This window comes from Schistocerca nitens, chromosome 12 (genome assembly GCF_023898315.1).
Source record: "Schistocerca nitens isolate TAMUIC-IGC-003100 chromosome 12, iqSchNite1.1, whole genome shotgun sequence".
Classification (NCBI taxonomy): domain Eukaryota; kingdom Metazoa; phylum Arthropoda; class Insecta; order Orthoptera; family Acrididae; genus Schistocerca; species Schistocerca nitens.
Window position 1 is genome coordinate 101216271 of NC_064625.1, and position 17260 is coordinate 101233530.

At 40.6% G+C, this 17260-nt stretch overlaps 1 protein-coding gene across 2 annotated transcripts in view; it reads left to right on the plus strand.

Annotated features, from left to right (window-relative positions):
- LOC126215227 (plectin) overlaps window positions 1-17260 on the plus strand; it is a 233579-nt gene that overhangs the window by 102186 nt on the left and 114133 nt on the right. For both annotated transcript variants that reach the window (XM_049941893.1, XM_049941894.1), the window contains exon 7: window positions 14227-14379. In XM_049941893.1, the coding sequence (XP_049797850.1) occupies window positions 14227-14379 (153 nt within the window). The remainder of the gene's footprint in view (window positions 1-14226; window positions 14380-17260) is intronic.

Consider the following 17260-nt stretch of genomic DNA (forward strand, 5'->3'; position numbering starts at 1 on the left):
CTTTTTATTTTTTATCTACCACAGTTTTTATTTTTTATTTTTTTAAGCAACAATGTTGTCCATTTCAAAGTAGTTCCCTTTGACAGCTATGTACCAGTGGAGTTTTTGTTTCTGGTCTTGGCAGCAGCATTGAGAGGCTTCAACTGGTAGGGCCTTTAACATGTTGGTCACATTCTTTTGAATGTTCTCCAGAGTCCCAAAACGACATCCTTTCAAGACTTTTTCAATTTTGGGAAAAGAAAAAAGTCATGAGAACTCAGATCAGGTGAATAGGGGGGCTATGGAACAACAGGAATGCCTTTTGAGGTCAAAAATTTCATGATAGAAATGGCCATTTTTGCATGTGGTGTTGACATGATGCAGCATCTACTTGTTTGTAATGGTAGGTCTCACTTGATTCACCCTTTTATGAGGCTTTCAAGGACATCTTTATAAAACACTTGGTTGACAGTTTGTCCTGGAGAAAAAAATCCCTTATGCACAATAGCCCTACTGTCAAAAAAGCAAATCAGCATTGTTTTGATTTCCTTATTCAAGCATTTTTCCGTCCAGGAGACGCCTCAGTGTGCCACTTCTTGTTTTACCACTTTGCCTCAGGATTGTACTCAGAAATCCAGGATTTGTCACCTGTGATCATACAGCTGAACCATTTGTGGTCATAGGCAGTCCTCTCAAGAAGATCAATGCACAGGTTTCTTGTATCATCCTTGTGCTCAGGTGTAAGGTTTTTCAGCACCATTTTGGCACAAATCTCTTGCATATGCAAAGTTCAGTTGAAATTTGATGTAGGTGAAAGTGTTTAACAGGTCACCCATCATCCTTATTATTAAATGTTGATCTGATCAAGCATGCATACATTTGATGTTTTCATCAGTTTTTGAAGTTGGAGGTCTTGCTGAGTGAGGTTCATCTTCAATGTGTTCTCAGGGTTAATCTTCAATGTGTTCTTGGCCTTCGCTCTTAAAAGGTCACATTCACGGATTGTCCAGGTTTAACACAAAACTTGATGGTATAACATTGTTCTGAGTTCTACTCTTCCATTTTCATAATACACTACGCAAACACAGCTTCAGTGATTTGCTTTCTAAAAAATCGCATGAGGGCTGTATGGAGCTGACACTTGGACTGAGAATCTGGAAGAGATGAACACACCGATCTACACAAATAGAACAGTACAGCATTGCCAAATTGCTCACAGTGTTGCGTGTCATTACTTTTCTCACACACCTCGTATATTCCATTCTTGTCTTGTTCCTCAGAGGTTTTCATGTTATTCCACATTACTGACTGAAACTATTAGCATTTTTCATTGACTCAGTATCTCAATTGGGATTTAAATTGCACCCAAAATGCAAAGATAAATTAAAAAGTATCTGCACAACATGTTTTAATTTATTAAAAAAAATTCTGACCTAGTCCCTCTACTTTTCAATGCACTTGGTCTGTCGTAGCACAAACTTTTCAATACTCTCAGAAAAATGTTTTTCATTTGAGCAGAGAGTCATGAGTGCCTCAGTTCCTTCACCTCTTTTCTCATCTTTAAGTGACCCAAGCAGATCAATATTTGACAAGTGAGATCTGGACTGTACACACAATGCTCCAACACTTTGAAATACATATTCTGAAGAGTTTGAATGGTGTATGTGGTCATATGTGGCCATGCATTCTCATGCAAACAAATTGGCCAACTGTGAACAGGACTTGTGCACTGAAGGTCGTGTACAAATTTAATTATATATGTAGTTCACCCATCCTGGAAATCGAGATTCTCAACAATTTTTGCCTGTTTTTGATATAGATACTGGCAAGATATTGGTCCCAGATATGCCAAAACCATGGAGCAGTTCCTCAGACTAGCCTGAACATACAGAAAGCAGTGCAAAAACATGACTACAAGTTACATTTTATGTTTGCATGTAGTAAAGTTTTTGTCCGTTATGCTTTTGATGGGTGATGAGTTCAGTGTATGTCCTAATGGCAAAAATATATTTTTTATATGATATTATTACAATTTAACAGTTTTCAGATTTTTTTACCTTACTTGCACAGTGAAACATTGCTTCTTGCTAAATTTCATGATTCTGCATCAACAGGAAAGTACCCTATATGTTTTGATGAGTGGGTTTGTGAATATCAAAAGATGTGACCTAAGTGGCCATATCTTTTGACTGCAGTGACTAAGAAGCTTAAATTTTTTATTTGAACTTGATATGCCAATCTGTTCAAGAGAAAGAGGGTGTCATGGGTGACAGACAGAAAAACATACAGAGGGATGAAAAATGAAACAAAAATTTTCGTGTATATAATTACAAAATAATGATATGAATATAACAGAGGGAAACATTCCACGTGGAAAAAATATATCTAAAAAGAAAGATGATGAGACTTACCAAACAAAAGCGCTGGCAGGTCGATAGACACACAAACAAACACAAATATACACACAAAATTCAAGCTTTCGCAACAAACTGTTGCCTCATCAGGAAAGAGGGAAGGAGAGGGAAAGACGAAAGGATGTGGGTTTTAAGGGAGAGGGTAAGGAGTCATTCCAATCCCGGGAGCGGAAAGACTTACCTTAGGGGGAAAAAAGGACAGGTATACACTGGCACACACACACATATCCATCCACACATACAGACACAAGCAGACATATTTAAAGACAAAGAGTTTGGGCAGAGATGTCAGTCGAGGTGGAAGAGTAGAGGCAAAGAAGTTCTTGAAAGACAGGTGATGTATGAGTGGCGGCAACTTGAAATTGTCTTTCCGCCGTCCACCTAACCTTCGTAACCTGTTAGTTCATCCCTATGAAATCCCCAAACCACCTTCCCTACCCTCTGGCTCCTATCCTTGTAACCGCCCCCGGTGCAAAACCTGTCCCATGCACCCTCCCACCACCACCTACTCCAGTCCTGTAACCCGGAAGGTGTACACGATCAAAGGCAGAGCCACGTGTGAAAGCACCCACGTGATTTACCAACTGACCTGCCTACACTGTGATGCATTCTATGTGGGAATGACCAGCAACAAACTGTCCATTCGCATGAATGGACACAGGCAGACAGTGTTTGTTGGTAATGAGGATCACCCTGTGGCAAACATGCCTTGGTGCACAGCCAGCACATCTTGGCACAGTGTTACACCGTCCGGGTTATCTGGATACTTCCCACCAACACCAACCTATCCGAACTCCGGAGATGGGAACTTGCCCTTCAGTATATCCTCTCTTCTCGTTATCCGCCAGGCCTCAATCTCCGCTAATTTCAAGTTGCCGCCACTCATACATCACCTGTCTTTCAACAACTTCTTTGCCTCTACTCTTCCACCTCGACTGACATCTCTGCCCAAACTCTTTGTCTTTAAATATGTCTGCTTGTGTCTGTATGTGTGGATGGATATGTGTGTGTGTGCCAGTGTATACCTGTCCTTTTTTCCCCCTAAGGTAAGTCTTTCCGCTCCCGGGATTGGAATGACTCCTTACCCTCTCCCTTAAAACCCACATCCTTTCGTCTTTCCCTCTCCTTCCCTCTTTCCTGATGAGGCAACAGTTTGTTGCGAAAGCTTGAATTTTGTGTGTATATTTGTGTTTGTTTGTGTGTCTATCGACCTGCCAGCGCTTTTGTTTGGTAAGTCTCATCATCTTTCTTTTTAGATATATAATTACAAAATAACAATTTTCAGACTTTTTCCTTTGCTTTCCTTTGCTTATATTGTAAAACCTAGAGTCTTGCCAAATTTCGTGATTCTAGATCAACGGGATGTACCCCATAGGTTTTGATGAGTGAGTTTTCGATGAACAAAATGTGTGACATAAATGGTCATATCTTTTGACTGTATTGACGTAGAAACTTAAAAAACACTGCCAAGAGACCATAGTATGTAATGTTAATTTGAATGTGATATGCAAACATGTTGAAGAGAAAATGAGTCTTAACAGACAAACAGACAAATGGATAAAAAATGACAAACAAAATATTTTGTCATGTTATATAATTAGAAATCAACAATTTTAAGGATTTTTTCCTTTACTTGAACTGTAACACCTTGCTTCTTGCCAACTTTCATGATTCTGTGTCAATGGGGAGTACCCTATAGTTTATTATGAGTAAGTTTTGAGTGTATCAAAATATGTAACGTACATGGCAGTATCTTTAGATTGAATTGACATACAAGCTTAAAATTTGTACACTACCATGGGACCATAGACCTTAATATGTAACATGTCCTCCCGTTCTGGAGAAAAAGGGTTCTTAACAGTCTGACAGACAGACAGACAGAATGAGATTTTCACTCTGCAGCAGAGTGTGCACTGATTTGAAACTTCCTGGCAGATTAAAACTGTGTGCCAGACCAAGACTTGAACTTGGGACCTTTGCCTTTCACAGGTAAGTGCTTCAGCACTTGAAATACCCAAGCACGACTCACGCCCCATCCTCACAGCTTTACTTCTGCCAGTACCTTATCTCCTACCTTCCAAACTTCACAGACCTGTGGACCTTGCAGAGCACTTGCCTGCAAAAGGCAAAGGTCCTGTGTTCGAGTCTCGGTCTGGCACACAGTTTTAATCTGCCAGGAAGTTTCAGATAGTCAGACAGGTGGAGGGACAAGAAAGCAATCCTCTAAGGGTTCTGTTTTTACTGCTTGAGGCATGGAACCCTAAAAAGGATGTCATTTAACAACAGACCTCAGCATTTGTTTCAAATTGCAGGCTTCAGCTCATTGCGAAGCATATCACTGTAGTATTGAGTATTTACCGTTGACCCCAAGAGTTGGCTCTTAAATTTTTTTTTACCAAGGTTGTTTCTGTTTCATGCTCTGGTGTTTACTTTCTGGTTCCAAGAGATGAACCTGTGTTTCACCTCCAGTGATGATCTGTTTCAAAAACATTTCATTTTCATTAGCAAGGTGCAGTACTTGCTGACAGATTCTCATACGACTGCACATGTGGTCTCAATCCAATTGTTTTGAGACCTATCTTGCACAAACTTATGAAACATGAGCCTGTTGTGCACAATTTCATGTGCAGAACTGTGACTAATGTGCATCAATAATCAGTCATTGGTTATTCAAAATTGGGTCACAGGCATGTTCAATGTTGGTATCAACAATAGATGTGACAGGATGTTCTGTTCTTTCCTTGTTCTACACTCTTATGTGGTCATTTTTAAATTGTTAGATCTACTGGTAAATGATGTCAATATTGCAATGCATGTGTTGTTAAGAAGAACCAGCCATTATGAAATATATGAAATGTATTCACAGTTGTGAGTATGAACAGCGGTCAGTTGTACAAGGGAATGACGGCAATGAAAATCTGTGCTGGGCCAGGACTCAAACCCAGATTTCCTGCTTTACGCAAGCAGTCGCCTTAACTGCTCTGCCTATCCACGCATGGCATGTGACCAGATCCAAGCTTTCATATGTTTATGTTCCTGTGTTACAACCTGTACTCGTATGCACGTTATTTAATTTCTGTACAGGGGAAGATATATTAATTGAAATTTACTGTGTACGAGTACAAGTTGTGATGCAGGAATGATGAGATATAGAAGTTTGGGTATGGCCATGGATTGTTCTCGAATAGCCAGTGTGATTAAGGCGGCTGCTCACATAAAATGGGAAATCTGGGTTCGAGTCCCAACCAGCACAGATTTTCATTGACAGCATTTCCTTATACAGCTGATGGTTGTTTTTATTCACAACTGTGAATACATTTCATGTATTTCGTAATGACTGTAGTCACTGCAGTGACTGTTGTTACAGGCATCCATGTCTGAAGGTACATTGCATTATTCTTCTTAATGACACTGTGATATTGTGTTTATCTGCTGATTACAGGCATTAATTTCCAATTGAAATGTCCTCACCTACATGGGAGTTACATAATGTGTGTTCGAGTACAGGTTGTGATGCAGGAATGATGACATATGGAAGTTTTGGTGGGGCCATGGGTTGTGCATTGATAGCCAAAGTGGCTAAGCTAACTGCTTGCGTAAAGTTGGAAATCTGCGTTTGAGTGTCAGTCCAGCACAGATTTTCATTTTCATCATTCCATTATACAGCTGAGGGTTGTTGGGTATACATTTCATGTTGCTGGTGAACACTTTCTGTGCTGAAATATTTCCCCTATATTGCGCTGAAAGTCATCTACAGCTTTGAGCTTCTGGTACCTCTTCAGATCACAAGACATGAATAACATAATGCTGTTGTTCACTGATGCAGATGGAGAGTGGTGCAGCAATGTTTATTTCACAAGACGGACGGATGTAACAATGCTGAAATGAGTCACAAGCAAAGAGAATAACGCCATCTGGAGCTACTGGGTGCACTAAGCAGTACTGCCAACTTAAAGACAGTTACAAAATAAGTGCAGAATCTTATTGATTTACCCTCATATTTGAAGTCCAGCATTCACTCTAGGACACCATCTTTGAGCACTGGTTTTCAAAACTGCATCACTAGATTTGACAAATCACTTCTTTTTCCTGAACATCAATGCATTAACTCTCTTTGCATGGTGATTTTATTTAAATAGATTTATTTTGTCTGAAAAAACTGAAAGCAATTGGAGGCCAATTCTTACAAAAAGTAGAAACAGTGACCGGCCACTGTTAATAATACTATTTATTCAGATCAAATAATGCCATTACAGGTTTAAAACTGACAGTTTGATTGTCAGTCAGCTGTTCACATTTAAAATTACATTTAGGTTATGCTTTACATGTGAAGCTGGCTGTTTTTGAAGTGGGAAAAATTCCTTGGGGTGGTCGTAGCATCAAAATTTCTCTATTATTATATGTCAACAGTGCTGATAAATAATGCAGAATTTTGGGCACCACCACCAGTGCAACGAATGAAAACAGCAATGTACAACACACCAAACCTTGCAGGAGACAAAACCAAGTTACCCCCTTATGTTTACGTTTAGTAATATTGGTCTAGTATTTTTGTTACAGAATTTCTAATGAAAAAAGAAAAAAAGATTATAGTAGTTTCCACAGTAAAACTTTGTGTCAAAACCTGGCAGCTCTTTACTCGCATGAAGTGTTGAGTGCTATTGACAAGGGATTCCAGATTGATTCCATATTTCTGGATTTCTGGAAGGCTTTTGACACTGTACCACACAAGCGGCTTGTAGTGAAATTGCGTGCTTTTGGAATATCGTCTCAGTTATGTGACTGGATTCGTGATTTCCTCTCAGGGAAGTCACAGTTCGTAGTAATTGACGGAAAGCCATTGAGTAAAACAGAAGTGATTTCTGGTGTTCCCCAAGGTAGCATTATAGGCCCTTTGCTGTTCCTTATCTACACACATCAAAGAAAGTTTTGCATCACCTCGGTTCCGAGGGTCCTGGGACCTGTACAGAAAATTGGAATAGAGATCAACATAAACATCATTTCTGCCCTTTTTATTGCTCAGCAAAACCACACATTGCCCGTTGTACCACCATACAGCGAGACCTTCAGAGGTGGTGGTCTAGACTGTTGTATGCACCGGTACCTCCAGTACCCAGTAGCACATCCTCTTGCACTGATGCATGGCTGTATTTGTCATGGCATACTATCCACAAGTTCATCAAGGCACTGTTGGTGCAGATTGTCCCACTCCTCAACGGCTATTCGGCATAGATCCCTCAGAGTGGTTGATGGGTCACGTTGTTCATAAACAGCCCTTTTCAATCTATCTCAGGCATGTTTGATAGGGTTCATGTCTGAAGAACATGCTGGCCATTCTAGTCGAGCAATGTCATTATCCTGAAGGAAGTCATTCACAAGATGTGCACAATGGGGGTGCAAACTGTCATCCATGAAGATGAAAGCCCCGCCAATATGCTGCTAATAAAGTTGCATTATTGGTTGGAGGATGGCATTCACGTATCGTACAGCCATGACCATCAGCAGCATACGTCGGCCCCACATAATGCCACCCCAAAACAGCAGGGAACCTGCACCTTGCTGCACTCACTGGACAGTGTGTCTAAGGCATTCAGCATGACTGGGTTGCCTCCAAACGTGTCTCCAATGATTGTGTGGTTGAAGGCATGTGTGACACTCATGGGTGAAGAGAACATGAACCCAACCCTGAGCAGTCCCTTCGGCATGTTGTTGGGTCCATCTGTACCACACTGCATAGTGTTGTGGCTTGCAAAGATGGACCTCACCATGGACGTCGGGAGTGAAGTTGCACATCATGCAGCCTATTGCATACAGTTTGAATCATAACATAATGCCATGTGGCTGCATGAAAAGCATTATTCAACATGGAGGCGTTACTGTCAGGGTTCCTCTGAGCTATAATCCATAGGTAGCGGTCATCCACTGCAGTAGTAACCCTTGGGTGGCCTGAGCGAGACATGTCATTGTCAGTTCCTGTCTCTCTGTATCTCCTCCATGTCTGAAAAACATTGTTTTGGTTCACTCTGAGATGCCTAGAAACTTCCTTTGTTGAGAGCCCTTCCTGGCACAAAGTAACAATGCAGACGTGTTTGACCACAGTATTGACCGTCTAGGCATGGTTGAACTACAGACAACATGAGCCATGTACATCCTTCCTGGTGGATTGACTGGAACTGATTGGCTGTCAGACCCCTCCGTCTAATAGGCAGTGCTCATGCATGGTTGTTTACACCTTTGGGCAGGTTGAGTGACATCTCTGAACAGTCAAAGGGACTGTGTCTGTGATACAATATTCACAGTCAACGTCTGTCTTCAGGAGTTCTGGAAATTGGGTTGATGCAAAACTTTTTTTTTATGTGTGTATATAAATGATTTGGGATACAATCTGAGCAGCCATCTTAGGTTGTTTTCAGATGATGTTGTCGTTTTCAACTAATAAAGTCATCAGAAGATCAAAACAAATTGAAAAATGATTTAGAAAAGGTATCTGTGTGATGTGAAGTTGGCAGTTGACTCTGAATATCAAAAAGTTTGAGGTCATCCACATGAGAGCTAAAAGGAATCCACTAAACTTCGGTTGCACTGTAAATCAGTCAAATCTAAAGGCCATAAATTCAACTAAATACCTAGGAATTACAATTACGAACAACTTAAATTGGAAGGAATACATAGAAAATGTTGTGGGGAAGGCTAACCAATGACTGTAGTTTATTGGCAGGACACTTAGAAAATGCAACAGATGTACAGATCTACTAAGGAGACTGCCTACACTACACTTGTCTGTCCTCTTTTAGAATACTGCTGCTGGTATCCTTACCATATAGGATTGATGAAGTACATCAAAAAAGTTAAAAGAAAGGCAGCACGTTTTGTATTATTGCAAAATAGGGGAGAGAGTGTCACTGAAATGATACAGTATTTGGGCTGGACATCATTAAAACAAAGGTGTTTTTCATTGCAGCAGAATTTCAATCACCAATGTTGTCCTCCGAATGGGAAAATATTTTGTTGACACCATCCTACATAGGGAGAAACAATCACCATGATAATATAAGGGGAATCAGAGCTCGTACAGAAAGCTATAGTTGTTCGTTCTTTCCACATGCTATACGAGATTGGAATAATAGAGAATTGTAAAAGTGGTTCGATGAACTCTCTGCCAGACACTTAAATATGATTTGCAGAGTATCTATGTAGATGTAGATGTAAATATGTGATACAATTTCAGTGTTTGGAAGTTTTTTTTTTTTACTCGTGGTACGAAACCTTGCTTCTTGCCAAATTTCATGATTCTAGGTCAACAAGAAGTACCCTATAGGTTGTGATGAGTGATTTTTCAAGTATCAAAATATGTGACATAAATGGCCAATTCTTTTAAATGCATTGATTTAGAAGATTAAACTTTTTATACCACCAAGGGATCATAGACATTAGTAAATGACACAAGTGTCACCTTGATAGATCTAGACAAATGGGTCTTAACAGATAGACAGACAATTACAAATGACAAAGATTTTTTTGTGTGATATAATACTAATTAACAGTTTTTGGATTTTATTCCTTTACTTGTACTTTGAAACCATGCTCCTTGACAAATTTCATGATTATAGTTCAACAGAAAGTTTGATGTATGTTTTGATGAGTGAGTTTGCGAGCATCAAAATGTGTGACATAAGTGGCAGTATCTTTTGATTCCATTTACTTAGAAGCTTAAATGTTTTTGCATTGTCAAGGTACCACAGACCTCAGTATGTGACATAAATTTAATCTTGATACATGTACACATGTTTGAGAAAAAGGGGTCTTAACAGTCAGAAAGAGAGGCAGACAACAAAGCAATACTGTAAGGGTTCCATTTTTACCAATTGAGTCACAGAAACCTAAGTACCAGTCACGTCCCAATGTTTCTTTCTGCCATTCTGTTACATCGCCACATCGACCCATCTGACTGTGCTAGTGATAGTCATTTAGTGTGTCACTGTGTCCTGGTGCAAGTCTTCCAATTGGATCCAGAATGAGATTTTCACTCTGCAGCGGAGTGTGCACCGATATGAAACTTCCTGGCAGATTAAAACTGTGTGCCGAACTCGGGACCTTTGCCTTTTGTGGGCAAGTGCTCTAACCGAGCTACCCAAGCATGTCTCATGACCCATGCTCACAGATTTAATTCCGCCAGTACCTCATCTCCTACCTTCCAAACTTTACAGAAGCTCTCTTGCGAACCTTGCAGAACTAGCACTCCTGAAAGAAAGGATATTGCGGAGACATGGCTTAGCCACGCCTTGGGGATGTTTGCAGAATGAGATTTTCACTCTGCAGCGGAGTGTGCACTTATATGAAACATCCTGGCATTCGTGCTTAGGTAGCTCAGTTGGTAGAGTACTTGCCCGCAAAAGGCAAAGGTCCTGAGTTCGAGTGTCGGTCCGGCACACAGTTTTAATCTGCAAGGAAGTTTCATATCAGCACACACTCTGCTGCAGAGTGAAAATCTCATCCTGGAAACATCCCCAAGGCTGTGGCTAAGCCATGTTTCCGCAATATCCTTTCTTTCAGGAGTGCTAGTTCTGCAAGGTTCACAGGACAGCTGTGAGGATGGGGCGTGAGTCATGCTTGGGTAGCTCAGTTGGTAGAGCACTTGCCCGTGAAAGGCAAAGGTCCCGAGTTCGAGTCTCAGCCCGGCACACAGTTTTAATCTGCCAGGAAGTTTCTTTCCAATTGGATGCCAATTTGGTGATAAGCATTTCCCTGACCTATGCCAGCTATCCAACTTGGCAGAAAGGGAATCTACAGTTTCAAGTGGAATCTGAATGGATGTCATTTCTGATCAAACTTCACATGACTGAGAGTTGAATTCTAGGTAAACAGCTGATTGAAATTTTCCAGGATTTAGCCAAGATTTAGTCCCACAACTTTTCAGTTTCTAGGGACGTGCTTTATCGGTAGGCCACCAGGTCTGATTGATCCCATGCAGTTGACTGGTACATATGTGCATGCGGGCACACATATACACACACAGACACACACAGTGCAGTGTTACGTGGCTTTATGCTTAATTACAGACTTACTATTTTATCAGTTGATCTGTTTTCACTGTGTAACACCTGCTGTTTACGTCCTTCTTCGTTGCTGAGCGATGTATCACTTTTCATTCTGACACCACAACTCTTCCTTTCCTATATCTTTACTATTTTTTATCTATATAAATGATGAATTATTGGTTTTGCCGTTTAACAACTTTTTAATAACTGTGTAAGTATTACAGGCATCAGGTCCCACCTAATGTGTCACCCGCCTATACATTTTACATGAGCCTTTCAAGACTCGATCAATCTGTTTACAAAGAGAAAGCAGAATATCTCTTCCTTTGACGTTGTCCAACAACGACCTAGGAAGCTCGACGCCCTCGTGGCCCAGGTTCTTCCATGGCTCGCGATAGTTTGCAGCATTCGTTTTATTCCTTGCCCACTTGCTGCTATGTAGAACTTTCGTGGTGATCGTTGGGCAATGTCTTCCACGTTATCTGCAACATAAATAAACTTTCTTCCCACAGTATATCTGAAAACCCAAAAACAAACTTAAAGAACATAATAATAATAACTGTTCTTACAATTAATGATATGAATATAATAGAAACAAACATTCCACATGGGAAAAATATATTAAAAAAAGGATGCTGTGACTTACCAAACGGGAAAGCGCTGGTAGATAGACACAATAAATGTCTGCTTGTGTCTGTATATGCGCGGATGGATATGTGTGTGTGTGTGTGTGTGTGTGTGTGTGTGTGTGTGTGTGTGTGTGCGCGCGAGTGTGTACCTGTCCCTTTTTCCCCTTAAGGTGAGTCTTTCTGCTCCCGGGATTGGAGTGACTCCTTACCCTCTCCTTTAAAACCCACATCCTTTCGTCTTTCCCTCTCCTTTCCTCTTTCCTGATGAAGCAACCGTGGGTTGCGAAAGCTTGATATTTGTGTGTGTTTGTGTGTTTTTTGTTGTGTCTATCTACTGGTGCTTTCCTGTTTGGTAAGTCACAGCATCCTTTTTTTAAATATGTTCTTACAATTATTTGTATACTGTATTTACTCGAATCTAAGCCGCACTTTTTTTCCTGTTTTTGTAATGCAAAAAACCACCTGCGGCTTAGAATCGAGTGCAAAGCAAGCGGAAGTTCTGAAAAATGTTGGTGGGTGCCGCCACAACTAACTTCTGGCATCGAATATATGTAGCGCTACACAGGCATGCCTTGTAGGCACAAAGATAAATACTGGCGCCAAAACCTCTGTGTCAGTAAATAAATTTAAAAAAAATGTGGAAGACGAGCTTTTTTCTCCACCCCGAGTTTTGACCACTGCATTTTCATACATTATCCAACGAAGTAAATACAAATTCTGTATTGTTCATCTTCGAATGTAGCAGCATTTCAATGTACAATGAAAATCCGACTGGCAAGATTGTTTGGGATGTTTGTCAATATGGCCAACTCTACGTTCTGAATTTTTTCCTACCTGTGAGAAGAGATGGTTGCTAATAGGAACTTTTATGAATTGTGAATCACACGCAGCATTCTCTTGACCATAGGAATAATACGAATATAAACATTTTTCCATGTATTGTTTTGTGTTTGCTGCTATCTCATTTAAATCCTGTCTGCCTAATAAACTACGAAACTAGAGTGAGACAACAGCAAATGCAGAAGAATATACATATCATGTCATGTTTATATTCATATAATTCTTATGCCTAATAGTGATACAGTCAGAAATGAAGCACGGCAGTTGACTAGATTTTTAAATCTAAGATGACTCTAATTTTTGTGCAGAATGTAATGTACTAAAGAGGCGCCTGCAAAGATTTTCAAACGGAGAAAAATTTTTGCTAAACTCTCGTTCAGAACATCTTCTATCATACGCAGTCTATTATTTGGTTTTTGTTAATCATTATCAAAGAAAGCAGCAGTGTAAGTAACAACAAATAGCAGTCTCTCACCATTGTTTCACTAATGAGACGATTCCTCTCTTTTTTTTTAATTGTAAGCGGCGGTAGTGCGCACAGAAGCAAGCCATGCTGCGAGCGGTGACAGGCCATAAACATGCACTATCAGAATGCGACAAACAATGCATGACACAGTACAGTAATGGATTTTCAGCTTAGAGTGACATAAACACCTATAACAAAGAAAACGGTGCTTATCAGATCAAAGAGAAATAAGCAATCAATTCAAACCAGAAGAAGCACGTGAAAAAGGAAGGGTACCCATATAAAAATGGACGGAGCGCCTGACGCATAGCAATGGCTACCTGGTAAAGCTTAACTGCTAAGCTTACGACTCGAACCAAACTACTGTAGCTGTATCGTCATTCATTCAACATAAATTGTGTCTCATATTACAATGGACCAACTTTATTTCGATTTGGAGATGCGGCTTAAAACTTTTCTCTCCCCTTGAATTTCGAGTCTCAAATCTCAGGTGTGGCTTAGCTTCGGGAAAATTTTTTTTCCTTGATTTCGAGTCTCATTTTTCAGGTGCAGCTTAGATTCGAGTAAATAAGTTAAGTCTTGGTTGATTTAATGAGGAGTGGGACAGGCCTAAGCCTTGTGACACCACAACACACACACACACACACACACACACACACACACACACACACACACACACACACACACACACCACTTCACTGGCATAACATACATTGGTGGTGGAGTGTCAACCAGTTCTATGCCATCTGTAGCACTCCAAAGTGACTGGTGTGCAGTTTTAAAGGAGTTCCTATCATTCCCTCACTGGACTGATGAGAGACATCTCTCAACTAACACTGATTCTTGACACTGTGGTGCAGGTGGAGAGTGAAGTGGAGAAGCTGCGTGCCAAAGCAGCCTCTCCAGCGGACGGAGGAGACCACACGTCCCAGGCGGTGGCGGAGTGCCTGCGGGGCCAGCTGGATGGCGAGCGCAGCGTGCGGAGGCGGCTGGAGCGGCAGCTGCAGGCAATGGTAGGTGTGGGGGCGGCGGCTGTGGCCGGAGCTGGGAGCGTGGCTGTCTCTGGAGCCGGGAGCCGGCCCTGCCGCCACGCCGTGCTCGCCTTCTAGGGCTCCTCTCTGGAGCTCTGCCGTAGTTTGTTGCTTTCTGTCTCCGTGTACGTCCCCGCATCTGTCGCCCAATCAGTGTCAACCTTTTGTGACGGCATAACGAATATGAACGTGTACTGTACTAGCAGCTTCTAGACATGGCCACATCTAGAGATTGTACTTTAGTATTCATTACTTCCTCCCATCTGTACCCTGCCCAGTCTCCCCTCCATCAACTTTTTTTCTTTTTTTTAAATGTCAGGAACTTGTAGTTTCCAGTAATACATAGCTCTTACTAGAAGTCACTAGCAGCCCACTGTTATGAATACCAACCTTTATCATTTAAACAAATTGTGCTTAACATCTTAATCTACGACTCTTTTGTCACTTTTCAGTACGGTCTCCAGTTCTCTGCAGATCATTAATTATACTTGCTATGATGTACATCTTTAATTATGCTTGTTATGTTTATATAACAGCTTTCAAAAATGTTGTAAATGGTTTTGGAAATTGATCAGTGGGTGTGGGTGGGGAGGGGGGAGGGGGGGGGGGATGGAGGGTTGTGTATGTAAGTTTTGAAAGCAAACATGAAAAAGTGAGCTTCTACCAGAAAATAAAGATATATAACACATTTGGAAACTATAGAAACATGGTATAAACGGTTTCAAAATTTTAGTAGTGTCAGAACAGTAAAGAATTTTTTTCTGCAGTGGTCTGGAGCATCTCTTTTAGTAGAAGTCATGTCAGGCTGCCAAGAGATACTGACGCACATCTTTCTGGATACCTTCCAGGGCCTCGTAGTGGTGGCCTCCCGACTTCACGTTTTCAGAAGTGAAAAAATTATAGTGTGTGCTGAGTTGGGTCTGTAAGCTGGGAAGACATTCCCACCCAAAGATTTGACAGTTTTGTCCACAGTGACATGAGCAGTGTGATGCTGCGTATTATCGTGCTGCTGATTGGTCTTTATCGGGAGCTTATCATACAGTGCACAGTGGAGCTTCAAAAGTGCCTAGTTGTAGCGGATAGCATTTATTCTTCCTGTAACTTCACCAGCATATTACTCTGCTGTTGCTTCCATTTCTAATGGTGAATCCAAATGGTGCAATTTATTTCAGATTCATAATTACAGACCCAGCTTTCATCGAAAAGTTGTTATCTTAACCTCAACCCTCATGGGTTCTTCTCGTAACTTTGTGGTCATTGGTCAGTAAATGTCAGACCCAACAGGTACAAACATATGATAACTCAAGCTTTGAATCATTTCCTGCGCTTCTTATATCCTGCTGCAAGTTTTATTGTGAATTCAGTCACAGTGAGACTTCTGTCTCTTGTAATACAGTTGACTACTCTTTACTTGTCATGTACTGTGGAGGCAGTTGGAAGTCAACCACAGTGAGAATCACCTCAGCTACTTGTTTTTACATCTTTGAAGTTAATGTTAATAACATCCACTACAGCTGGATTAAGGTACATTTACTATGTCTCAACTGGTATTGTTCAGTGAGCATCAGGTGGTACTGCCAATAGTCTTGATAACAAATCCTCACAGAACTGGGCTGATATCATAACTCAAGAAGTCTAATCATCTTACATAAAGTTGTTGGCAGTTGTAGGCACATTCTAGTCTAGTGTGCTCATCATGCCATATTTCCTGCACTTAACTGCACTCTGTACTTCTGCCAGGAGATCAGTGTGTGTGTGTGTGTGTGTGTGTGTGTGTGTGTGTGTGTGTGTGTGCTCATCATGCCCCAGAAAGTGTATTCAGTGTTACTTGAGATGATTAGACATTCCAGGTCATCATATTGCCTCAATTCTGTGAGAATTTGTTACAAGGACTGTGGACAGTCTCTGTTTGCTGAATGAAACCAGTTGTGACATAGCTGTGATATTTCTTAATAACATTAACATGAACTAACTGTGGTGCACAGGATGATTGAGATCATCTGTGAAATTTTGCATCCATCTCCTAAGACTGTTCACACACATACACACACCTCCATAAGGGTATTAAAGTCTGAGGTGAATTTCAGCAACAGATTTGTTCTCTTCAGCAAGGAATTTAAGACCAAAGTGCTGTTTACATGAAACAATTATGTCAGCCATTTTGTAAATACACAACATTAAAGTTAATGAATGACATCACAGTATGTCAACATATAGTGTAAGGTCTGCAGATTATTGAATTGTCATTAGTTTATTAAAACATTTTAACAGCAGTTGTAACAAGAATTTCTCATGATTTTTTTAACAATCTTCACACTACTTCCCATTTGAACATCAGATCTTTACAAGCCCATCAGAATTACTTTGCTTTCACTTTGTCTGTTTTCTCCTGGATTGCCTGTTCAATTGCCTTATTTTGTGATAATATGATGGTCACAAGACATTAGCTGTTACAGTTTTCTTGTAACTCTTAGACGTGGTTATACTTAGAAATGACACTTAAATTAACCCCCACTGCTCCCAACAAAATGAACGTTTATTGATTAGTTTTTAGAAGAATGATGTTATGGTAACCCAGTTGTACAGCTCTCTCAAAGGCTACCAGCTGTGGTGACTTGCAGTCCATGAAAGTTCAACTGATCTGATAGTTGCTCTTTCCAAATATGGATGCTAGATGCCAATAGGTGGTTCAAAATACTCATCCTACACTATATGTGAACCTGTACATATTTTGCCAGTGAGTGATCTCTGTGTTGGGAACATGGTTGCTGCATGTCAAAAGTAATATACACTTTATACGGAACAATGAATATTTCCACTCCTGAATTCTGCACATTTGATTATTTTGTAGTGGTGGGACATG